The 25522-nt window shown below is 42.0% G+C and overlaps 1 protein-coding gene across 3 annotated transcripts; it reads left to right on the forward strand.

Annotated features, from left to right (window-relative positions):
* Positions 1-875: 875 nt before the first annotated feature.
* tex2 (testis expressed 2) lies at positions 876-25201 on the forward strand. 3 transcript variants are annotated; one of them, XM_026353275.1, is made up of 14 exons: positions 876-1043; positions 1143-1615; positions 2601-2689; positions 12237-13974; positions 15174-15374; positions 16341-16704; positions 17430-17719; positions 17969-18112; positions 18206-18305; positions 20864-20984; positions 21564-21686; positions 21960-22169; positions 22464-22584; positions 23305-23454. In XM_026353275.1, the coding sequence occupies exons 4-14, from the start codon at positions 12262-12264 to the stop codon at positions 23452-23454; spliced, it is 3537 nt and encodes a 1178-aa protein (XP_026209060.1). In that variant the 5' UTR covers positions 876-1043; positions 1143-1615; positions 2601-2689; positions 12237-12261. The 3 variants fall into 3 exon arrangements, with proteins under 3 accessions (XP_026209060.1, XP_026209052.1, XP_026209068.1); XM_026353267.1 differs by having other exon boundaries at positions 876-1615; XM_026353283.1 differs by lacking the exons at positions 876-1043; positions 1143-1615; positions 2601-2689 and having other exon boundaries at positions 12262-13974; positions 23305-25201.
* Positions 25202-25522: the final 321 nt, after the last annotated feature.

Raw genomic sequence — 25522 nt, forward strand, 5'->3', positions numbered from 1 at the left:
GGGTCCGGAGTGCTTTGATGTGAATCATACTGTTAAATAACTTTCGAGAGGTAGAGGGAGCTACTGAAACCTTACAAAAGGCCGGGCCCACGTTATATAAGTGATAATTGACCCAGTTCTTTCAGTTTTTCTCACGTTACACACCAGCAGCAACAACAGCACAGAAACAGTAACAAAATATGTGCCTCTTATGTATGCATCATCAGTATAACCACGAACCCGCACTCCACGTCGCAGCCGACAAGCAGCATGTTGCCTTCATCATATCACAAACATTCAGTATTATCTTTTTACTTTATTGCTTTCAAATATAATGAAATTTGACCATTTATTTATTATTGAGTTTCTGCAGCGTCCACTGTGAGGAACAGATGCTGTAGATGGGAAGATGCTGAACAGGAAAGTATCCAGTGCGCATCCACATCTGACACACGCAGGGAAATAGTGGAAACCCTTTTCCTTTACAGACCTGTCACTTGATAATCACTCTACTTCTTCCAGTGGTTAATTTATCTCATCTGACACAACAGCTGGCCTATCCGTGCATTGTTAAACTAAAACCTGAAGGTGGCGCTGCTACTCCACCTTAAACTTGCCCCCGATGTTACAGAAACACAATACAATGAGGATCATGGTAAAATCTCACACACACACACACACACACACACACACACAGAAGCATTCAGGTCATAATTGGATTATTTGAAACTATCATAAACATCTGACTTTGAAAGAACACATTCTTTATTAAATAAATAAAATACACACTTCACACCCAGAAATTCATGTTTTCCTGAAATTGTGGTCAACAACAACCCAGAGCACAGAGCATCATCATCTGTTCGGCAACGCGCACGGATGATAGATCATATTTACAGGTGGTGCTGAAAGAGGAAGTGGCTCAGCAGAGAGTCATGTGATGTAATTACCTCAACCCGGTAGGTGGCAGCCAGTGCAAGCAAATATCAGACTGAACGAGCCGAAATGTGGATGGATGCACCGGCCACCACAAACAGTGAGCACCTGGTGGATGTGGTCCAGAGGTAGGTCCAACCTGCAGTAGGATGCCTGTTATATAACATACAGTTCAGCATAAGTGTTTGTTTGTTTGCGTTTTCTCCTGCTGATCATTTGCTGCTCAGCTGAAGTCCTTGTGAAAGGGAGACAGCCGTGGTGATGGTGTTGGTGGAAGGCAATCCACGGCTCCTAGACATACTGCAACGCCGTGACGCAATTCACACTCTCCCGCTGCAACACAATCAAATATGAATCACCACACTGCTGACGACGGGATGCTTCTTTGGGTGCAAGTGTCATTTGTAATGCTTGAGGAGGGGGGTGTGGCGCTGATCATCTCCCATTGACCAAAACAAACGCACTCGGAGCTCCTGCGTTCGCCGGCGGATCGGGTTAGATCGCTACGTGTCGCTGCCTCCTCGGACTCTCAGCTGGGCGCACAGGCCAGCCAGACAGCCCTCGGCAGCCCCGCCGTGCTCTGTGCGCTCCGGGCTGCGGATCAACGCGCTCCACGCAGGAATCCTCGTCCCATTACGCAGATTCAAAGCCTGGATGTAGAGCGAACCGGTGGCCTGCGGATGAAGGTGCGATGAGCTCGGTAAGATTAAAGCAGCGTTTGTTTTTTTGCATGTGTTTCAATCCGGTTGACTAAACAAGAGCAAAGCTAAAGACAAGACGTGTGGAGGACAAAGGGGCGGATGGAGATGTTATTATTTGGAGTAATAACAAAAGAGAGCATCAACACACACACACACACACACACACACACTCACACACACACACACACACACACACACAGCGACCACATTAAACTGTGACATATGTTCCTGTTAAAACACATCTCTGTGGCAGGTTTTGGAGCCAGTGTCCATCACAGCTGTGTGGACTGATGTTTTCCACAGTTGCCCTGTGAGAAGTGGTTTTTAATCTAGTGGACAACTCTGGCTCCTTAGTCTGAACCCTCAACCCTCCCCTCTCCTCTCGTCTTGGTTCTTGTGTCAGTAGCAGCTAGGCCACAGCATCACAGTCATCCAAGACTTCAGCCACTTACACTTTCTTCTGTGCGTCACCCATTAGTCAAATCCCATGTTTATTCCATCCAGAGCTCACTGTAGGTCTGTGTGACATTGTTTATCACATCATTTGAAGGGAGTTTGTGCCCAGTGTCCTCATGTGAACCACTTCCTGAAGGAGCTGTAGCATTACTTTTCATGCACACAAATTCCCTTGACTTCCTTGTCACCTCTTTATTGTGCAAGCTTATGTTTTACTGAAGCTTGAAGTTGCTTTCAAGACATCACGTTTCATGCAATCTATGTTCACATTTATATATTAGATGCATATGATGTCTTTAGGTCTGCAGCTGATTCCTTTTCAGTTTTTGGTGAATAATGCCGTTTTCAAATGCAAACATATTCATTTAACTGTCAAGCATGTGTGACACTCGTTGTTACAGTTTGAAAGTAGATAACATTTATCAGACAGACAGTTGGTCAGGTTGTGTCAGGTGCCACTGAGACATTCAATTATGCAACTTCCTCCCACCGCTTAAACAAATTCACCTCTCTGTGCCTGTTTCCTAGGCATGTTAGCAGCATGATCCATGGCTGTGCTGTGTGCGTCAGGTCAAGCTGTGCTGCAGGGGAAGATTGAATGCCTCTGAAGTCTCAAGGTAAGACCTCTTCTGTCCTGTGTTTTTTTACCAACATCTGTGTCCATACACACTGAGGTGTGCTTATAGATTAAGGGGTTTGTGTCAGCAAGTCTAAAGGAAATGGCCAGTCTTAAGCTTAATTAGACAAATTGTCTGTGAAGATAAAAGCAAACAGTGGCAGCTGAACGGTCTGAATGAGCCATTGTTTGTGGATATAAAGGGGGTGGATGGTGCACTGTCTGTCATGAGGCCTTCATTCTGTAACACTGGTGATCCATAGAAAAGCCAAAAATACAATATAAACAAAACAAAACAAAACAAACAGCAAAACTAATGGACGTGACTGAATGTGTCTGTGTTCACGTGTGCAGCAGACTGTGAACTTTCAGGTTGAAGTGCAGTTCACGTTTAGTTCACAGTTGAAATAAATTCAGCTTGAGGGTGTCTGATGAGCCATCTCTGAGTCAGCAGTGGACCAGTCGCCCCTCGTGGAGCCAGGCTGTGCTGGTCAGTGTACTCAACGTGTTTGTATTCACATGTTTGTGTTGACGTACTGCAGTTTTAATGTGACCGATGTAAATGAAGAAATACTAGAAACAATACTGTTGGAGCTGCTGGAGTTTTGAGAAGTGTTTCAGCTAATTGCTGTTGGACTTCTGCTTATAAATGTCAACATCAGGTTGAAAATACTGGCACACAATCTGATATGGTATCACTTTCATTTTCTAAAGATGTTTACCAGGCATGTGTCACAGGTGCAGTTCACAGTCAAATGTTTCCCTTAGATTGACGTAACTTTTAAATCGCTTTGGTCTGTGATTGTTCATTCACACATTGAACTTGGATTCATAGTTGATATAAAGGAAAAACTTTATTTTACAACATACATTAGTACGGCGTACAAAAGCATGCTTCTTCCCTTGTGGGAACCGTTTGAGGGTTGCACTTTCCTCTTTCAGCAGGACACTGTCACCATCCGCAAAGAGAGGCTCCTCAATGATTTATCCTTTGGTGTGGAACAACGTGTCAGACCTGCACCGTGTCCACAACCCATTCCAACACCTTTAGGATGAACTGGGATGCCAGCCGTGAGTCAGGCCTGTAGAAAGCCTCATCAGAAATTTGGAGCCAGTTAAAGCAGCAGATTAAGGTCCATTGATTTCGAATGAGATGTTCAACGTATTTAGTGGCCAAGTAGTTTATCCATCCATTATTATCCATTATTTCATCGGAAACAATCACACTGAAAACGGATGTGATGCTGATGTTAAGTGCTGTGGAAAGTGTGTTTGCCTATAGATTCATTTTCAGGACAGCTGGTATGCAGCACTGTTTTGACATGGAAGGACACACATGGATAAATGCATTCACACGTGTACTGTACGTACATTGTATGTCACACAACACACACAGTGGAGCAGCCATCAGCTCTTTCCACTGTGACAAGCAGCCACAAGTGTCACAGCTAATGGCTGCTGACACTGTCACAGTTGTATGTATGTGTGTCTGTGTGTATACACGCACTGTCCATCTATTCACTAGTGTATGAATTTAATAATAGCACACTGACAAAGAACATACTCAACTGAACAGCTGAGCAATCCTACAGCATAAGCAGTAATTTACTGTAGCTGGAAAAAGAAGTAATTTTACAAAAGATACATGTGTTTGTCCCTCGGAGTAGAGAAGGAGAGTAATGGGTGGTGCTCTGCTTGCATTGCATCTATCTTGCAAAACAGGAAGTTAACGTTAAAATTCAAGGAGGAAGTTTGTGTAGCTCATAGGCGGATTGGACACAGTGAACACACACTTGATATGCACACACTGCACTCTTCATGCGTTCAATTATACAGCACGTATGAGGTGAATGCAGAGCAGGTTAACTGTAGTTCATTCAGTTCACCTTCACCAACCAGCAGGTGTGGTGGCATTTGGCATTTTTACCAATAAATTCAATGTAAAAACCCAAACTAACAATGAATTGTCTATTTAGCCAAAGGTTCATATAGTACATCATGTTTCAATGTGCCATAGAACTCCACTGTTTTGTATAAACAACAAATTAAAAAGACATCACTGAGCAGCATTATTGCAGGAAGTGACAGATCCTTTATTACAGTGAGCATAGGCACCGTAATGTATTTATCTGAGCCAATGTGATGCTGTAAATACGCACTGGAGGACCAAATGTTTATAAGTGTATGCAGTACAATTTTATAGGAAGGAGGACTTAATGTTATCTGATAACTGATTCGTTGTGTGTATTAAGAAACGGACAGACACAATTATCCCTATCACTGTCCACTGTGTGATCACACACATAGAGAAGCAACGATTACACGTTTCCACTTGAAACCCACCCTTTGTTGTGGCCTGTAACAAATATTCTAATTGTGCTCGCTCTCTGTGCCGATGCCTCCATTGTGTAGTACATCACTGTCAAACGCGAGGGGAAAAATAAGTGGTTCAGATATTTTGAGCCTCTTTCAGACTCTTTTAATGATGTCAGTCATTAAAAGAATCTGAAGCACTGATGCTGGGAATGTAGCAGGAAACTCTTCGGGTGAATAGATTAGAAAACACCACTGAAAGTACTATGACCACTTATTTGTGGCCAGACAGAGATTATAATATGCATCTGTATAATACACTCAATTTATGTTTTTCTGTCTTTGCACCTCACATCTCCATCTTTTCCTCTATTCATCATGTAATTGGGTGGATTATGACTAATACCAAACCCTCCGGCTGTTTGTGGGCTGTCAAGCAGCTTTTACACAGATTATAAATTGCTTAATATGTTTGGGTGCCTGTGTGTTTGTGTGTGTTTAGTTAGGATTTTGCATTTATCCACCTTTTGATCTCTAAACTGTCAAATCGGGTTAGACGGCTCCAGACATCGATATCCAGTGCAAATCCGTTATTTATTGGAGTGACAGGCTAAACCCACATAGCGCTTCTTGCAAGCTTGTAATGATGATAATGAGCATGTTTTATTTTTATTTTTTTTATCTCAGCACTCAGAGGGAAGATTGGAGGGAAAAGCTGAAGTTGTCACAAGAAAGCATATTGATGTTGACAACCATAATTAGAGGTTACTAATTGATCGGGCACTCCTTCATCTCGGAGAACATGTTCCCCAAAACAGCCAAATGATGCACAAACACTTGTCCTCTCTCTGATTGTCATCAATCTGAAAGAGGACTTAGATCTTTATTCTTCTCCTTGTGCTTTGGTTTAGCTCCCGTACATCCCACACACACACAAACACACACACTCACACGCACACACGCAGTGCTTCACATAAACACACCATGCACTCCTAGGAGATGAAGGTTATACAGGAAGGCACAATCTGCGCTGCCAAACAAAAGGATGCAGGGATAAGTGCGGAACAAGATGAAAGCTTCACTGTTGGCATGGCAACCACCCGATCATCTGCATGGCAAGGTTTGATGTTGGATGTGTTGATGTTGAATTCTGGGTTAGAAAGACAGAGAGAGAGAGAGAGAGAGAGAGAGAGGGTGAAGAAAACCGGTTTGATCCAGCTGTGTGAGTGCTGTTTATCTCTCTGGTTGTTGTTTTATTGTTGTTTCATTCTTCCTCCTTTTTTTGTTGTTATAAGAGGTCTGCATGATTCAGAGCAGTGATATTAACCATCATAGCGCTACTCACTGTTTACTGTAATGCTGATGGAGCTGATCAAACTGTCCTCCGGCACTCTATGTATTCATGTGTGTATTTGGAGGTGTGTGTGTGTGTGTGTGTGTGTGTTGCTGTTACGCAAATATATTGGTTCAAGAGGCATATTGACACATCACACATTAATACTGAGCATCAGGCAGCCAGTGTTGTTTACTGTCAATATGATGGAGGTTCCCTTCTGAATCAGCTACATCAAATTTTTTTGTTGCCATTTTTATGTTTTAAATTTATTTTATTGCATTTGATATTATCATTCTATATGAAAAGCCAAAGAAAATTAGTGTTAGATAATCCATTTCAATGATGACTGTGCCAGCTTTAAAAGGGTCATGCTATTTAAATAATAAATAATAAAAAACTAAAACTAAAGATTGAGGCTAAAAAGTGCAAAATATGCTGGTAAATCTAATGAAGACAGAACAAGATCACACAGAACAAGCTATTAAAAATGTAAAAATACTGTGCTCTGGAAAATCTTTTCAAATGTATTAATTAATTGAGAAACAACAAATCGATGATGAAAGTAACTGGCAGTTACAAATATGGATATTGACACAAAAAGTTATGTCAGCTGGTTATATAAATTATTGGTCAAACAACCGTGGAAACTTTTTTCATCCTTTCCTGGAAAGTCAATTATCCCTTGAGGCTCTGCCCCTTCCTTTCCCTTTCTTTTGTCCATAGTCATCCCTTTATTCCCCCATCTATCTGTCCTCCAGTGAGTGCTTAAAGTGGCCAGTGCAGTGTTATGGGACTAACACCTTGACAGCCCCCTGGAGCTATTTTAAGAACTACAGCATGTGCTTCTTCATCACTGTCGGAGTCAGGTCAGAGTTTCCTTGCCTGCTGTGCTTAGGAAACAATAGTGTTGTTTGGCTTTCATGTCCTCTTCTCAGTTGCTTTTTGTCTATTGTCTTTTGTTGTCTCCTCGTGTTTTTAGCAGAAAAAGCCACTGAAATGTAGTAATTTCCATTCAGTTGCTCTCATCCTTTAATGAATTCCTTATGTAAGTGTACAGGATATGTGTGGTGTAACCAGGGTGCTGGTGATGACTAGGACCTGTGTTCCCTGGAGAGAACAGTGGAGCATGAAAAAGGGCTTGTGGTGTGTTTACCTTCTCTCTGCTGGTACGTGACTGCCTGTGGCTTGTAATGTGGTGGAGGACAAAGTCTCTTCTGTCTCTGTGCCTTTTTCTATTTTTCTCACTCTACCTGCTTTAGGTGCTAACTGCACATTACGTGACTTCCTCACTCTTGCTCTCTCTCTCACCCCGTCCAAGTAATGATATACATCATGTAACCAAGGAGCTCTTTGCTTGTGTATGTGTGTGTGTGATGCACTTGTTAGTGACAAAACTAAAGCTTCTGTGGATGTGTGTGTCTTGAGGCTGTTAGTGACAGTCGACTGCTCTCTCAACCTCTCTCCCTCTCTCTCTCTGTGTACATTTCCAATCTCTCTGTCTCACCCGATCTATCTTCCTGCTGTCACCCTCTCCCTTTAATGCTTTGCCGACTTTCTTCTTTCTGGACTTGCTCTTTGCTTTCCCGCTGCCCCATTTTTTTAAGTTATCCACTCACCACGCTCTTGATGCCAGCCTTCATTTCTTTTTCTCAGCAGGCTTTTCTATTTGATCTTCATTCTGTGGAAATTTGGTATGCAACCTTCAGCTAAGGCCAACTCTGTCCTCGACACCTGCTGACGCATCCAATCACATCAGTACGCTATTACTTAAAGAGGAGCATTCAGTGAGGATTTTTATTGTCTGCAACTACAGCAACACACACAAAGGTTCTGGCACAGATACAGGTGGCCTGGAGTTCACAATATGGTGAAGTTTACAGTGAAACAAATGCAGGGAGGAATATCCCACACTAATAATACTTTACATATAATATTTCATTTTTAAAAAGCCATAAATGTTATGACCTGCTGAAGCCACTGTTGAGTCGTATTGATCCATGGCTTAAAACTATGCCTATATATCCTATGAACCTGGAGGTCTGAAATCACATGACTTGACCATGGCACCGTAGCCTACTTTTCAACCCTACTTAAGGCAAATTAGCCACTACTGATCTGCAACCAAATTTCCAACTGTCTGTGGTCCAGAAGCTTTAGTATCGAAGGCACTCGGCTTTTGACAAAGAAGAATAATGCCTGAAATAAAAGGTAGTATCTCTGGTTTGGTGCTTTCTGTTCTGTACTTTTAATTGTGAGCCTGAATGTCCATCTCTATTGAGGTCCACCAGTGATTATTTCTCATCTGCATGCAGCAAAGTCACGTAGTGATTCATGATCAATAGAAATTACTTCTTATGCAGGTATTTAACATAACCTAATTCACAGAAATTGAGTTCTTGTGCTTAAAAATTTCAAGTAACACAGCTTCTCATTAAAAGCTATTCTAATATTCATGCAGGGGCTAAAATATGTTGCATAGCATAAACATCTCACACACACACAGCATCAAGGCTGCTGCTGATGAGATGTTATAATGTAAACATCATGCATCAAGGCAAGTGATAGATCCAGTCATCATAAGAAGAAAAGAAGTATATTGAGTACATTGAGTATTTAATTTGTGGATGTGATGAGACTCCTGGGACTTGGAAACAGGCATTTTGGACACACTCACACCTCCCAATCAGACAAGCCTCCTCAGGGCCAGATATTTGATGGGTGTGTGACAGTCTAAAAGTAACTACCCATCCATCAAATGCAGAGAGAGGAGAAGGAAACCAGGTGAGCCTCAGTCCCAAAAAGGAACAAAATAAGAAAAGTAAGCTCAAGTAGGCTCTTAGCTACTACTAGGCACTTTTTTTTAATGTCTCTGTTTCCTTTGCTCCCTTCTCACTTTCTTCACTGTCTGTTTATCCTTTCATTGCATTATTTTAAACAGATAAACCTGAATAAAAATCAGAACAATCGTTCCATGCAGTGCTGTCTCTTTTGTCTCCTGGCTGCACCCTCCAAAAACCCGACTCCAGGAAAACTTGGAACCGTCTTTCTGTGCTCACCCCGTCAACCTCCACAATGTTTTAATTTGTCCTTCAAGCTTTGATGACAACAAGCACTTCCCTCAGCATTGGCTCAGTCTGTCTACTCTTTTGTCTTCTCCCTCCTCTCCCCACTCCATCATTTTTTTCACTCTCCATCTTTGTGGTTCTGCTGCTTTAAGTGAATTCCACTTGAAAAGGTTGTCTGTGAAAGGTCATAGACAAGGTCTCCAGCCTCTACAGACCCTCTGCCGCTCTTCAGCTGACTTCTTCTTGTTGATCTTTTCTTTATGTCTCTTTCAGTCTGTTGTGCACAGTCATGGCAGAAGAAACACACCTCTACACCAACATACTTAAAATGACACACACTAAATCCACTGTCGCCTAGCCAGGTAAATGACTGGGAATCACATTGTCTGTGGAAATGCAGTGCAAACTAAGGGGCACCAAGAGTTTCTCATGTTTCTCACACAAACCAAGACAAACTAGTGACACAGTGTGAAAACGTGGGTGGTCTGTGCATGGTTATACACCAATCAGCCATAACATTAAATCCACCTAGTAGTTTTAATGTTGTAGTGAGCAGGGGTCAGCAGGGGGAAACCGTTCCTGTTTGATAATACAAACCACAGATGATGGACTTGTGTATGCAAGCGGCAGAATGAGGCATCATTCAGTGAAATAGCTGTGTGATGAATGACTGTGGTTCTGCTGTGTTGAAACTATACAATAAACGCTTTGTTCCTGTGATCACAGGAGGTGAATAGTTGTTATGCTTTGGGCTTATAATTAAATATGTTTATGTTTTTAGAATCCCAGAAAGCATTAAAGTAATAATATGTGATTTAGAATACGTGATTTTTATAAAATAATACAGGAAAACAGACACAATTGCAAAAGAGAGATTAAATTGCACAAAATGAATTAAAGGAGAAGAACAATATTTGAGGTATGTTTGAGCTAAAAAGACCAAATATGAATAAGGGCACTCACCTTTTAGGCATTTTTGGTTATGGAATAAACATCACATGTTTATCACATATTTTCATTCCAGTTTAAAACAGCAATTTCTAGTTTTCAGTAAACTATGCATTAAATAACTGAGTGTAATGTAAAGGGTGTTGCAGAAATGATTACCACTCTCCAGTTTACCTCTTTAAAGCATTTAAGTATCTTTTAGCTAATTGTCTTCGTTTTACACTCCACTACTTCACTATTTTGTGCCAGTCTGACCGCTCTGAATAGCACAAAAATCTCCTCTAATAAACTGACAGCTAAAAATGGCAGCTAGGCAAAGATAGTGACAAGCAGAGGAAAAACAGTAGAGTGGTTTAGAATTAAAGAGATATATTTTTATAAGTAAATGGTGGCAACCAAAAAAATGAAAGTGTAAATATTGCACATTATACACTATCCCTCAAAAGTTTAGGATCACTTGCAAATGTTTGTTTTCCAAAGAAAAACACGTTTTCATGCAATTCACACAATTGTCTGTCCTTTGCATGAATCTCCTAGTATGGCTGATTCAAGTTAATCATTTTATAAGGCTAATCGATTATATGAAAACCTTTTGCAATTGTGTTGCACAGCTAACACAGCTGTACTAATGGAGAAAACATGGGGGCATGGCATTCATTAGGTTAATTCAGTATCTGTTGTTTGTTTACGTGTTCCAATAGGTAGCAATAGGCAGAAAGAAAGAACTTTTTATTAGAGACCCGTCAGTCTATTGTTGTCCTTAGAAAGGAAGGATACGCCCTTCACTGTGCAGCACAACCTGGCTAACAATGACAGAAAAAGGGGTGCAAGGCCCACATGCACAACTGTGTAACAAGTGGGCCGGTTACCTCAGATGGTTTGAGCATGGTGCTAATAACGATGTGTTCAATCCCCATACTGGCCATTAATGTCTGACTGTGTTGGAGAGGCAATCTGTGTCTCTAGGTCTGTTGTTCTTGCAGCTGGTTAGTGGTCTTCCATGTGGGAGACTGGGATTTGAATCCCAACTGTGGCCTATGCTTACCCTGCCTACCCTTGTTTAGTCTGCCAAATGGCTAAATGTAAATGTAACTGTGCAAGAAGACAAATACACCTCACAGGTCCTCAACTGACAGCTGCACTAAATAGTACACGTCAAACACCAGTGTCAGCATCAACAGTGAAGATGAGACTTCAGGATGCTGGACTTCATGGCAGAATAGCAAGTAAAAAATCAAATTTCCCATTCAGACTAATGGGAAAAATGTTCATGCGTTTTTCCTTGGAAAACAAAGAAATATCTAAGTGATCCCAAACTTTTGAGCTGTAGTATATATGCCAGGAAACTGGGAACTAAACTCTGAATTTATGTCAATATTGCTCTGTTTTTGCAGAGTGTAAGGTAATGTTGCTAATAAATCCTTTAGTCAACAGCAGCCTTTGTTGTTCACCACCTTACAGCACTCTGATGCAGACTGCCCTCTGTGGAGGATGGAGTTCAGTGCAGCTGCGATGTTGATGGCTCTTCTCCTCAAGGCTTGTGTGTTCTGAAGTGACCCATTAATCATGTTGACATAGTCAGGTTGAGTGAGTGAGTAGGGTGTGGGTAAGGCAAAAACAGGCCAGACTTGAGAGCAACCCAATCCTTCAGCTCTACCCTTGCATAATGACAGCTAATGGATTGGGGAGTGCAGACGTACCTCTCCTTACATTAGGACAAACAGACAGCTGCAAAGTTGTTGTCTTCTGGCCTAAGCACTTTGTGTGTGCATGGTGGGTGTGCCTGACATTTATCACATTGGTGATTTGCACTGTACCTTCTCCGCCTCCACCCTCACACTGATGTTTTTGCTTCTGTTTAACTGTCTCTGTCTTGTTTAACCCAGGCAACTTGCCCTGTACAGGGTGGTGATGAGCAGTCCAGGCAACAGCGGCAGGGGAAGTGGCCAGCATGCTGACACTCCTCCCCCCCGTCATGCCCCTGGACCCAAGCTGCAAGTGCAGCGGTCCCACTCTCGTGACACCATCACCATCCATTTCTCTGCGCTGGGGAAGGAGGAAGACGATGAGGAGGAGGAGCTTTATGGGCCCCCCATTGGGGCTAAATCCGTGCTGGATGGTCTAGAAGCTTCAGGAGCTGATGACCAGTCGGTCACCACAGGCTTGGAGGCAAAAGAGGAACTGTTGTTTGAGTCCACTGGAGTGGAGACCTCCACTGGAGCTGCTGTGCTCCCGGTTTTATCCACCACCCTCTCTGTGCAAACTATAGACCCCCAGTCACACAAACCTTCATCAGCCATGACTATTATTTCCACTTCTACCCACCCCCACCTAAGCTCCACCCCTCCTGCCAGTTCTTCCTGGCCCTCTGACAGACCTTTAGCAAATCCCCCATCCACAAGCTCGAGCTGCTCCTCTCCTTGCAAGTCTGCAACACTGTCATCCCCCAAGCCTTTTCTCAGCCTGGTCAGGTCTTTGTCCAATGACGTTGAGTCCAGAGAAACCACGCCTGCACCTGCCACTGTTGTACCATCACATGCACGGCACAGACACTTAATGAAATCATTTGTTAAGTCTCTGTCCACGGACACTTCAAAGGCAGAACATCCAGAAGGGCCTCTTCATCATCAACGGCAGCAGATACAGTCATCTCATCGGCCTCCACCTCGTAACATGCAGCTCTTCAAGCAGTTCTCCCAGCCTCGCTTATCCTCCAGCCCTGTCGTTGTTACTCAGGCAGGTGGAGACTCCAAAACAGCCCCTTCTTCCCCAATCATGTCTCCGGATGGTAGATCTTTTTTCAAGGTCCAAGAGGTGGAGGCCAAGATAGAAGACACTAAGCGGAGGCTCTCAGAGGTGATGTCAGATCCACTCCAGCTTTTCAGTAAGATTATGGGGGATGAGTCTGCCGTGGGAGCTCTTGGAAGTGCCACTCGCTCCAAATCACTGTCCTCCAGTGCGTCAGAACTCAGTGGAGGGACAGCGGTAAACGGTCACGCAGAAGGAAACAACAACTACAGTATCAAGGAGGAGGAAGGTGTAGAAGGGGAAGATGAAGAAGAAACTCCCACAGGCAAGGCCCCTGACTTTACTTTTTTCTCCTTCCCATCACTGGCACCAGCTTCATCCCTCACCCAGGCCTACTCATCCACTGTTCAAAAGTCTCCATCTCTAACTCTGGGGCGCTGCTCCATGTCAGCCCTGGTAGCTCGACAAGAAGATGAGGACTTCTGTGAACTGTACAGTGAAGACTTTGAGTTATGTACTGATACAGAGACTCCAGATGGGGATCAACCCGGGTCACGGAAGCCCCATACTGATAGCACTGGTTTGTGTAGTGAACTTGATATGGATGAGGAGGAGAAAACAGAGGAGGAGGTGGAGACTGTGCCTGTCATTGGCCTCATCTTCTTAACACAGTTGGTGTACTGCTACTTAGTCTTTCCAGTGCCACCTTGTGTGTGTGCAGTGGTACACGGGCTAGTAGCTGGGTTCATGTTGGCTTTGCTAGTCCTTTGGCTGTCCTCTTCTCGACGCTTCCCATCAGGGAGAAGAAGGAAGAGGCGAAGGATAGATCACTGGAATGTGGCTCAGTTGGATATCAAAGAACCAGGAATATTCAAGGTGAGACAAATCACAGCATGGATGGCCAAGTCATCCGAATTCATTGTACTCATAAAGGTCTTTCTCTGCTGCATCATTATCACTGGCATAATTAAGCTGTAGTACATGCTTTGTGCAGATGTATGCTTTCCTACCCCTTCCTGTTATATTTGTGAATACAAGACAGTCACAGATTTTTTTTTCTATAATACCTTTTAGATGTATCTTATTGTTTTTCTATATCTAGACGATAATACATGGCTGTACTACATGTATCTTACCATCCCTTGGAGGAATCATCATATGTGGTGATGCCATAATGTGCAAAACTCTTAAAATCTGTTTGTTTACTTTCAAGCACAAGGTAAATTGTAAATTGTATAAAGGATTGTTGTCTCCCAAGACCTTGTTTTGTATCTTTAGACTCTGTTTTCATTTTCAACACTTTCTCTAAAGCCAGGCTCTGAAATTTCCTCTGTTGTTTCAATTGAATTAGCTTTGCTCATAGAACATCCCTTGGGAATGATAAGGTAGGAGTTTGGATGAGAATTAAACTCTAGGCTTCCTCATGGGGACTGGCAGAAACATACTGAGGTTGTATTACACTTTTAGGCTGCAGTGATGGCTACAGATATAGTTTGAACAATCAGATGAGAGCTCGACCACATTTGCTCCCTGTTCTCAATTAACCTTCCTCATTGCTGTGTGAACTCTTCTACAAGAGAACTGCTTAGCAGTTTGAGGGAGTTACGTAAATTTGTGTACTTGTGACTGTGTGTGTTTGCCTTTGTGAGTACCAAGCTGTTGCACAGGAGAGCCTAATGCCTGTAGGGCACGTCTGTTCCCAAAGAAGAAATTCTGCGGTTGTGCAGAACAGGATACAAGCATATCAACTATAGACCTTAGAGCAGAAATGGGGACACACGTTCCTCTTTATCTTTCTCTTTATTCATTTTTTCCTTTGAGGATCAACAATGAGTGAGTGTTTCAGGTGCCCCACTTTTTCTTTTGTTGTATGCTCTTTGTAGTATTACACCTCTGAGAGAGAATTATTTTTTAAACTGAGTTGTATAAACAACCTGATCAGTCCACCGTTCTTGTATAAAGTAGTACTTTTATTTATGTAAGGCTGTGACCTCCAACCTCAAATCTTTGGCTGCTATGTGTATGATGTATGACAACTAATTTTGATTCAGTCTCTTTACCCACTATCCCTTCAGGGCTGGATGAATGAGATCCACAGCTATGACCCAGAGATGTATCACGCCACCCTGACCCACTCTGTTTACGTCCGTCTAGAGGGTTCAGTCTTGCGTCTGTCTAAGCCCAATCGGAACATTTCCCGTCGTGCCACTCACAACGAGCCTAAACCTGATGTCACCTACATCAGCCAGAAGATCTACGACCTGACTGACAGCAAGGTGTGTTTGTTGTGGGTATACTGTATGCTTGTCATGAAAGGAAAGAGGGATGCTGAAACTTTATAATCTGTTTGTGTGCAGGCTCATAAGATAAAGAAAGAAATTAGGGTGATGTTAGGTTTGTGTGTCTATGTTGGCTCTTAAATGCATTTGTGTGCTTTTAGAATCTTAACAGAGATAGTGACATCAAGCACACATACCATCATCTTTGCCTTTTTCTAAGGGAATGCTTGCTAATAGGTCATGTTCAGTGATGAAGTCACTCATTTTCAGTTAACTTCTGTATGTACACATGAAGTGACTATCACAGGCAATGACCCTGAACACACAGCTCCAGACAAAAACGAGACATTTGTCATGTTCCGTGTCTCTCATGTGTATCATGGAACAAAGGGGCCATTATGCTTATCCTCATCATGAAACTGCTGTACTCTTCTTTCTCTGGAAGTAAACAGCTCCCTAAAGTGCCATTTCACTGCTATTACAGTGGCTATTATTCTACCTTGAATGTCACCTGCATTTATAAGAGTTGGATTTGGACATTATGTGTCCCTAACCATGCATTTTTCTGCTTATAGCTAAAATATGATTGCTTTAACCATTCTGAGATCCAGTATACCCCCACCTCATCCCTTGGCCTACAGTACTAATAGTTTGCCTGGAGCAAGAATGTATTTTTGACTGAAACATACAGTACAACACTGAATAATGATTCATAATATAATTAATAGTTTCAATATTAACAGAACAAATCTGCATTTATTCCTGCCTTTTTTCTTTTGGTTCATATATTCACTTCACTCACACATGGGGTCATTCTGCCATATTGACCCAAATTGCATTAAAGTGCAGTACAAAGTGTTACTGTTGGGTCATATGATGTTTTATGTATCTTGTGGACCTTAAGTAACTACAAAACAATAAAATCCTCATCTTAACATGAATGACTATTGCCCATTCTCATAGATTTTCCTGATGCCCCAGAGCCTGGCAAGGAAGAGAGTTTGGAACAAGAAGTACCCTATTTGCATTGAGCTGGCCAAGCAGGAGGACTTCATGTCCAAAGCCCAAGGAGATAGGCCTGAAACAGGAGAGGACAAATCAACAGGGCTGGGTGAGAAGCCAGAACCAACAAACAAGGCTGAGAAAACAGAAGTATCAGGATCAACAGAGGAACCCAAAAGACCAGCTCCTGGAGGAGGGGATCTGACAATCTACCTGTTTGGGAGGACAGGTCGGGAAAAGGAGGAGTGGTTCCGCAGATTTCTTCTAGCATCCCGAATGAAGTCAGAGGGGAGAGCTAGCAGTCTGCCTGGCATCTGCAAGAGTGGTGAGTATCAAATTGAGCTGATAAACCTACACACAATGTACAGTATCACACACCAAAATGCAGCCATGTACGGTATATAGGCTTATTTGCTTCTTTCACACTTTCCACACACAATCATATTCAGAATAGCAGTTCCCTTGAGTGTGTAACAGCACAGACATCAGATCTGTGCATAAGCTCCAGCTTAGGGACTTCCAATCCCCTGAACTGAGCAAACAGATGAGTGTGAATAGGTCAGCAGGATTACATGCACAGAGAAGCAGCATATTACAGCAATGGTCTCCACTGTGGGAAATAAGCCTGCAACAATAGGGCTCCATTCAAAAGGAAACCCTAGTACAGTGCAAGTCCAGTGATAAAGGCAGTGCAGGAGGGCCAGGATTACTGGAAAGAACATTATAATGGCAAGCTGTTTTGTAGCTATATATAGAAATTATAATGACTTTCAATGTGTAGTATTATAACACCATTTCTGTGGTAGTATGTGAGGATGCAGCATTTCAGATGTAAAGCATGCTGAGTGCTGCAGTATGTTGTGAGACGTGAATACAGAATAGATACTAACTAACCAGGGCTGCACACAGTTTTTGTGCATGCATCATGCATATGTAGTGATTGATTCATTGGTTGGTCATTGATTTAATTACTGATAATGTTGTTGATGCATCATTGTATCACATTAACTTCTCCTTATTCTTTACATGGTGCCGCTCCCCCATTTTTAGCCTTCTTGCCATCCCACAGCCGCAGTAGCAGCACCCAGTCTAGTGGAGGCTTGGAGGCTGACAGCAGGAGCAGTAGCCGGGGAAGCCTGGAGGAGCTCTCCCTGTCTCGCCACAAAGAGACCTCCTCTGCTTTCTCCTGTGGCTCTACTGGAGGAATGAAACAGAAGATGATGTTGGACTATAATGTCTACATGGCCAAATATGTTAATCGCCAGGCACCACTCAGAAGTCCTAATGCCACTGACAGTCCTGGGCAGAGCCCAGAAAGCAGCCCCAGAGCTACCAAAAAGGTATGGGATACATAAAAGGCTGAAATAAAATAGACAAACAGCCAGTGTGCATCTGCATTTGAGCCCGCAGAGTCTTCAGCTTTAAATGCGCAACCTCCACTAATGATTTCCTGTATTGTCACTTTAAAACTACTATGTATGGGTTTTACCACCAGATCAAATCCGAGCAGATAGGTAGTTATTTGAACTAAACTTATCAGCTCAATATTATGTCGAGGAAATGAAAGGTACTATATGTGCACGTTTCAGTTACGCAGGAGTTCAGAAGAGCCTGAGGAGCCTGAAGCCTGGGTCAATGCGTTTCTGGGGAGGATATTCTGGGACTTCCTGGGAGAAAAGTACTGGGCCAATGTTGTCTCCAAAAAGATTCAAATGAAGCTCAGTAAAATCAGGGTGGGTGCTGGTAGTAGTTTGCAGAAATATACATCTACAATATAGCTGTTGTGAAATCTAAATCCTTTTTTTCGACTGTCTGCTTTGTTTCAGCTGCCATATGTTATGAATGAACTGACTTTGACAGAGCTTGACATGGGCTTTTCCATTCCTAAGATCCTCCATGCTTCCAAACCCTCAGTGGACCACCAAGGTAGGAAGAGAAACCATACTAGCTATGTCACACTGTTCTCTGTGTTCTGGGTGGTCTGCTACGACAGCAATTTATTTTTTTCCCTCCATCTGCTCTCCTCCATCACTCATTATAACCTAGGCTGTTTATCAGTTTGCTCTCTTGTGTATCTGACAGAATAGAAAGACTTGCTCTCACTTCATTTTGCCCTCTCTCCGTCTGTTCTGGAGCCTAGCCCCTCTGTGTTATACCACAGTAATTAAACTTCACGTCTTGGGTCCCCCTCATCCATTACTGAGAAACTGACTCACCCTGTCTGCTGCCTGACTTGAGATCCAGCAGAAAGACTGATTAGACAGACACAAAAACATTACAGAGATGTGAGACCTATTAATTACAGCTGAGATCACTGCTTTGGGAGAAAATGAGATAGGAGAAGTTGAAGAAAAAGGAAGGGGGGAAACGGCTTGTAGAAGGCGTGTTTCAGTCATAAGAAGCAAAAAGCTAAAAGAAAAGTCAAGATTTTAAAATCAAACTGGCTATTTTTTGTTTGGGTGTAATAAGCAGGTTGTCATATTTACATTGTTTAGTGCTCTAATAATTTATCTCCTGTCTTTGAATATATGAGCACTGACAATGTTTTTACCTATTGCTATTCTGTTGTGGGAGCCGGCCATTCTCCTCTGAGCTGCATTTCTAGAGCTGAGTCTACAGTGCTCATTAGTGGGTTCTGTCTGAGCCCATACAGCCACAGATATATACTCACAAAGGATCATCAGTTGATCCCTGCACATAGTTAGTCCTGAGGGAATGACCTCTATATATGTGCTGCACTGTATATCTGCAATGTATGAATGTGACGAAGAAGGGAATGACTGTGATTTCTGGACACTTACTATTAGAAAGACACAAACTCAGTCATAACGTTAATACAGCACACCACGAGGCACTAAATGCACAAAGTAGAAGTAGAGCTTTTCTTGACAAATTATTTTTGAGATCGTATCTAGAATTAGATTGTGACAAGCTATCTAAAGACATGAATGTGAACATTTACTACAAAAACATCAGCCTTAGTTTCTCTACCTACCTGGCACTGTAGCTCTACCCCTTAAAAGTCTTTGGGCAGAGTGTAATTCATTCTCAAGCTCCAGAAAATATATTTTTGACTCCTATCATTTTTAAAATTTTGCTTCCATTATAATTAGGATCCCTAGAGATTTCAGGAACAATGAACTGAAAACAAACTGCATAGAATAACAAAAAATACATTTGCTTAACCTTGTGAAAAGGACACAGACACTTTTAACCCAGGGAGGGTTCCTGGCTTTTAGTTCCTGGGAAAGAAGAGTACCAGGAACCTTCCTGTGGAAACACAAGAGTCTAGAGCCACATTAAACACAACGTTAGAGGGCTGAAAAGGTTCAATGTGTTTTGATCTAGAATTAGTGGTGAAATAAATGTAATATATGGACTTCATACATTTCATAGACAGACTTGATTTGTCTTACTTATATGTTGCAGACCCATTTTAGCATTGACTCAACTTATTAGCACAATCAACACAGCCATTATAATATCACAAGTCGTTGTGAATCAATATCTACACAGACTATGAACATATGCACCAGAAAAGTCAGTTATAGTGGGAAAGACAGGATCACGAAAGTCTGTAGGATTCATCCCCTTGGGATTATCTGTGGACAGTTTTGTGGAAATCTATGCAGGAGTTTTTGAGACATTTCGCTCTGTGCCAGACTAGTCGATGTTGTCGTCCTTAGAGCCACGTCTCTGATGTTGCTACACATTAATAATGTGGACATGATGGTTAAGCATCATAAAGTCACTTTGCAAAAAAACATATATTGCAGTTTAGATTGAAAGCAATGCTGTGTCTCATATACAATGATATTACTGTTACAGTGATATGTTTCCCAGTTCTCTGTAGAAACACATATGCTGATGTGGAAGCTGCAGATATATTGGCTCCTTGAAAATGAATTAGACACTCCAGACTGTCTCTCCCTTTTGTGTGATTTATTCTCAACAGAGACAACGAGGCACTGTCTGTGCTCTGACTTAATGTTATTGTCAATGTTGTGTCATTTTGCTCGTCTTTGACACTGCTGCCACACATACACTAATCAATAAGCATTTGTGGAGAGCTGAAAATCAAGAGGAGGAAGGAAGGAAACACATTAATAATAAAACAACACTTATCAGCTGTAGAGGTTAGGATTCATTGAACAAACAGCGGGGGAACTCAAATCCAAATCATTTTCTGCTCACCTCCTGAGAAGTGTGATTTGTAAACAGGAAGTAGCTTGATGAAATAAGCCAATAAGGACTGCCCTAGAGCTGACCTTTTCAGTGTTTGCTAGAGGATAGGTCTACTTCCTGGCAGCTCTTCAGGGGACCTCAAAGCAATTAGACACTAGGCAGGGGATTCTTGTTTATTCACAGATAAAGCATTCTTTTTGATGTTTGTTGATGTGCTTGGGTAATTTTGGGCGCTGTATGTCACTGTATGGTTTTCTTTGGGCATGTTACTCTGTGTATTTCTCTCTCTTTCTATCCAGGTCTGTGGTTTGATCTGGAGGTGTCCTACACAGGCTCCTTCCTCATGACACTAGAGACCAAGCTGAACCTAGCCCGTCTGGGGAAGGAGGACGAGGGGCTCGGGGAGCATGGGAAAGAATGGTTAGTCTTTCAGTTCCACTTAATAATGTCTTCTTTTAAGTTTATAATGACATTTAGGAAACTGAGTCTGGTCTGTCTTTTATTATGGTCTGAGTGATCCTTCACAGCTTGTCCTTACTCATCTGTGTATAATATTCTCAGTGACACGCCTAAGATAAGATGTTTGAAGGATAAGCTTTTTTGTTGACACAAACAGACTTGGGCTGGTTGTTAATTGGGTCGATTTGCATTTAGAGCCATATTAGATGTCACATCTGCTTTGTTCACAATTCCTACTGTTTTTCTGTTGGCTCTTCCTCCCTTCTCTTTATATACTAATCCTCTCTCTGGACGCTTACCACTGTGGATTTGTGCAATCACTGGTGAGTTTGAGAATAGATGCCCGCAGATGCCACTGAAACAATACATTTTATTCTGGGTTATTTCCTTTCTTGAGTGAATCAGTGGAAAAATATTTCCTGTGATTTATATCAATAGGGAAACATTGAATAAGAATTAGATTCACTTGTTGATGGTGCAAAGCCATTATGATCCGACTTTGAAACAGTGAGCATTTGTTTGTGTGTGTGTGTGAGACAGGCCTAGGCCACGGACATACTGCCTGGCAGACAGCGATGAGGAATCGTCTAGTGCTGGCTCATCAGATGAGGAGGATCCCCCAGAGCTCCTCAGTGACAAGCCTATTCTACCTGGAGCCGAGGGGTGAGCAAATCTGTCTTTACATCAGCACATATGAGAGTAAAAAATGAGCAGAAATTGTCACTGCCTACACTTTACAATCCACCCACCCACCCACCTATACCTACACTCACCCCCTCAGTCCCACACAGTTGAAAGCTTTCCTGCGAATCTAACACACGGTCACTCCCCTCCACTGAGGTGCTGAGTAGCAAGAGATGGTGTTATGAATAAATTATAAACCTGACTCACTCCTTGCTTCCCCTCCTCCTCCGTTTCCATCTTCTGCTCATGTAGCTATGTGGGAGGCCACAGGCCCAGCAAGATCATGCGCTTTGTGGACAAGATAGCCAAGTCAAAGTACTTCCAGAAAGCCACAGAGACGGAGTTCATTAAGAAAAAGATGGAGGAGGTGTCCAACACACCCCTGCTGCTCACTGTGGAGGTGCAAGAATGCCGAGGGACACTTGCTGTCAACATCCCACCTCCCCCAACAGACAGGATATGGTACGTTCACTTCCAGGGGGGAGGGTATTGAACACTGTACATTGTGGTCATTAAATGTTTTTTATTGGGTATCCTGACTTGTGAAGATAACGCTGCACCATCTGCTGGACAAATGCTGCATAGACCTAAACAGAAAACAAAGACTTTAATCACCACTGAACTTAGAAATTAGGCCACATCATTTTTATTCTGATTAAAGAAGATGATATTAAAAGCCTAAATACACTGTGCTCTGCAAGCTGAATTTATATCTTAGCAAGAATGTTACCATGAATGTTTCCTCTTGTTTATCAGGTATGGTTTTCGGAGTCCACCTCACCTGGAGCTGAAAGCACGACCTAAACTAGGTGAGAGGGAGGTCACTCTGGTTCATGTGACTGACTGGATTGAGAAGAAACTGGACCAAGAGTTCCAGGTACAAAGTAGAAAAAATGGGAAACATTTGCATGCTAATACCATGCCATAGAACTTATTTACATTGTCAATATACTTAGTAGATAGTGTCATATCCCATGGCGCCCGCTTATTACCTTCTGTTACAGTTAAAAAACTTCAGGTTGGTCTGACTGAGAGGCTCAAGGGTAAAGAGAATGTCTCCCCAGATGTGCCACTTTAGGTTATAACTTTGAGAACTCTGTGATTGACTGAGTGGCCGCCCCCCCACCTACGTGCACTTCAAAGCAGTGTGCCTGTGGCTCTCCCACTCCTCATATATACCCAAAGTAATAATACCCCTGCTGCTAGATGAATACCCTCGGGCACAATTGAAAACTGCTACAGCTAGGTGTCCTCAGATCTACCTCACAGCTGCATTTATCCCTGCTTGACTCGTCTGGGGGCTATTATTATGTACCACCCCCTCAACTGTGCCTCCAATAAAATACATGCTCCAGTGCACACTGTTGTCAGTTGTGATTGAATGTATACATATGGCTTTCAACAAATGCCAAACTTGAGCCTCATTGGTTTCCAGACGTGGCAGTGCACGGTTGGATCCGCAAGGGATGATGTATTTCAGATTGCATTTTTATATAATCCCACATAGTTAGACACTCGCAATTGCTTTTAATTAAGCATACTTCTCCTTTTATTGTTGAAATGAAGTTGACTTTGCTTTCCACTTTGCTTCCCACAGAAAATATTTGTGATGCCAAACATGGATGACATATGGCTACCCATTATGCACTCTGCAATGGACACACGTTCAAATGCCAATTTGGTTACTGTGACAAATGATGCCTTGAAGGACCCAGAGCCTAAGGAATCTGAGGTCTCGGATATGTGAAAACTGCTGGTCAAAGTGTACCCTGATGGACATTTTATCACCATGGCAATATGAATATCCTGATCACTCACCCCTGCTGAAATCATAGGTACAAAAAATGGGCTAAATTGTCTTAATATTTTTAACCATATCCCAATTACACTGTTGCCCCACTCTATGGCCACTCCAAGCTGATGTACTCACAAGCTCACAATCATTTGTGGCCACTAAAAAGAAGAGATTGTCGTCCCGTCACAGTTTTATTTCTGTAACACTGAACATTGTGATTAATTCTCTGATGAAATACAAAATTTATGGGGCATGTTGAGATAATGTGTGTAATAGTGGATGGACAAATAGCCAACTTATTCAACCAGAACTACAATACCTGTGATGTACAGCTGAACCAAACATAGTGGTACACTGTAAACTTTTTGTGCAACCTTTCTGAACCTTCTTATTGTTGCTATAACTCTACGGGATCTTTGAGACTACTGATAAAGATGAATGTCTGAGTGAAGGAAGATTCCTATAATTTAGATGATTCTGTTGAACGACCCTGCATCTATCGAAACACATTTCACAGGGATATCAAAACTCATTTATCACCTTTCCACACTGCTGCCTGTGCCAGCTACCTGGCACTAATATGCAAACAGATCAATGGCTTTGTGTCCATTGAAGATGCTAGGTCAGTTTAATTACACTATAGACACTATCATCCCATACAGCCTAGTGCTTATAACTGTGTGGTAGTGATTAGTGCCAAAACTGACTTTATAGGGGTGAGCTAGAATATATCTACAAACTCAGAAGCTAAACATTGCCTAGGTTCGATGAATGTATTAATAGGAATGCAGCTCCCTGGCTGTGCAAGGAATAGCTCATTCACTGACAACGTGCTTCTACGCGACATGTTTCAAGACTTTTCATGTTATAGTCCGAGTTGAGCAAAAGTAATAATTTTCTGTTTTTTCTTGCCAAAGCAATCTTTCCATCCTGTTTGATGGGCACAGTGCGAGGTAAGCAGTGACAATTAAGCAATTGGTGAATTAGCCTGTATGCCTATAGAGGCCACTCTGGTGATGTACAAAAGTTTGGATGATGGTAGCTAGAAAAAGACAGAAATACTCTGCAGGGAGTGATTATTTTCTTGTTTTTTTTTTGAGAGGGCAGCAGGAGACTGAATCCCTTTCATGAACAGTGACACACATATGGGTTTTAAGTGAATAAAATGGGAAGTATACCCACTCTTACTGTTTTATTTGAATAAATAATATACTGGATATTAGCCATATTATTTAATGTTGTCGGCAGACATCCAGCTAACGAATGCTCATTTTATGTTGATTTATTTATTGATCTGTTGTTCTTCCTGTACTGTACACATTAAAGAGAAACAACTCCAATAAACTAGAGCAGCAAATCTGCCAAGATATCCGGCTGCTTTACAGGTGACTTTTACTTTAGATGTTTTCGTTCAAATGTGTGTGTTGGCAAAGTGTATGAGGCAGAAAGTGCCTTTAAAATAATGAAACATTCCTCCATAGTGAGCCACCACGTTTGTTGCATCAGTTCAGGTTTGAGAAGACGTCCTTGTGCCATTACTTGTGTCTGTTAAGACATGCCCTTTGTTTTCACAAGTTTCGGTGTGTTGTTCATTTGCACAGTGATGAAAATATCGAACATTGCTGTTGTGTTCAGTGATGTCACAGAATGTTACGATTCTGATCGTTGTGGATCAATAAAATCTTTTGCTTGAAAATAATATGTGCAGTTTTGTGGCAGTGATACAGGAAAAAAAAAAAGGGGGGAAATTAGAAGATCATGAATCTTATTACAATACATCCACCTATGTATGCATTGTGTTTATGTTTAGGGAGGCAATGATTGTTTTCACTATGAATGTGCAGATTATTTTAATTAAATTAATTTGTAAAGGGGATAAAAACCTCACACCTTCCCTGAGGCCTGTGTTAAATTAAATGCCTCTAAAAGTGCCCAAAATGCCATCAAGTCATTTTTTCCACATTCTTAAACTTCTTTCAATCGTCTTAATTATATCAGAGCTATTAACATGCAAGTTGAC

This window comes from Anabas testudineus, chromosome 8, assembly GCF_900324465.2.
Source record: "Anabas testudineus chromosome 8, fAnaTes1.2, whole genome shotgun sequence".
Classification (NCBI taxonomy): domain Eukaryota; kingdom Metazoa; phylum Chordata; class Actinopteri; order Anabantiformes; family Anabantidae; genus Anabas; species Anabas testudineus.

What these genes read in the sequence shown, in the direction of transcription:
- tex2 (XM_026353267.1), top strand. Translation starts at nt 12,262, where the DNA reads ATGAGCAGTCCAGGCAACAGCGGCAGGGGAAGTGGCCAGCATGCTGAC. An exon ending in GGGGAGCATGGGAAAGAATG is followed by an intron (nt 20,985 to 21,563) that starts GTTAGTCTTTCA and finishes TGTGTGAGACAG; the next exon opens with GCCTAGGCCACGGACATACT. An exon ending in CCCCCAACAGACAGGATATG is followed by an intron (nt 22,170 to 22,463) that starts GTACGTTCACTT and finishes CTTGTTTATCAG; the next exon opens with GTATGGTTTTCGGAGTCCAC.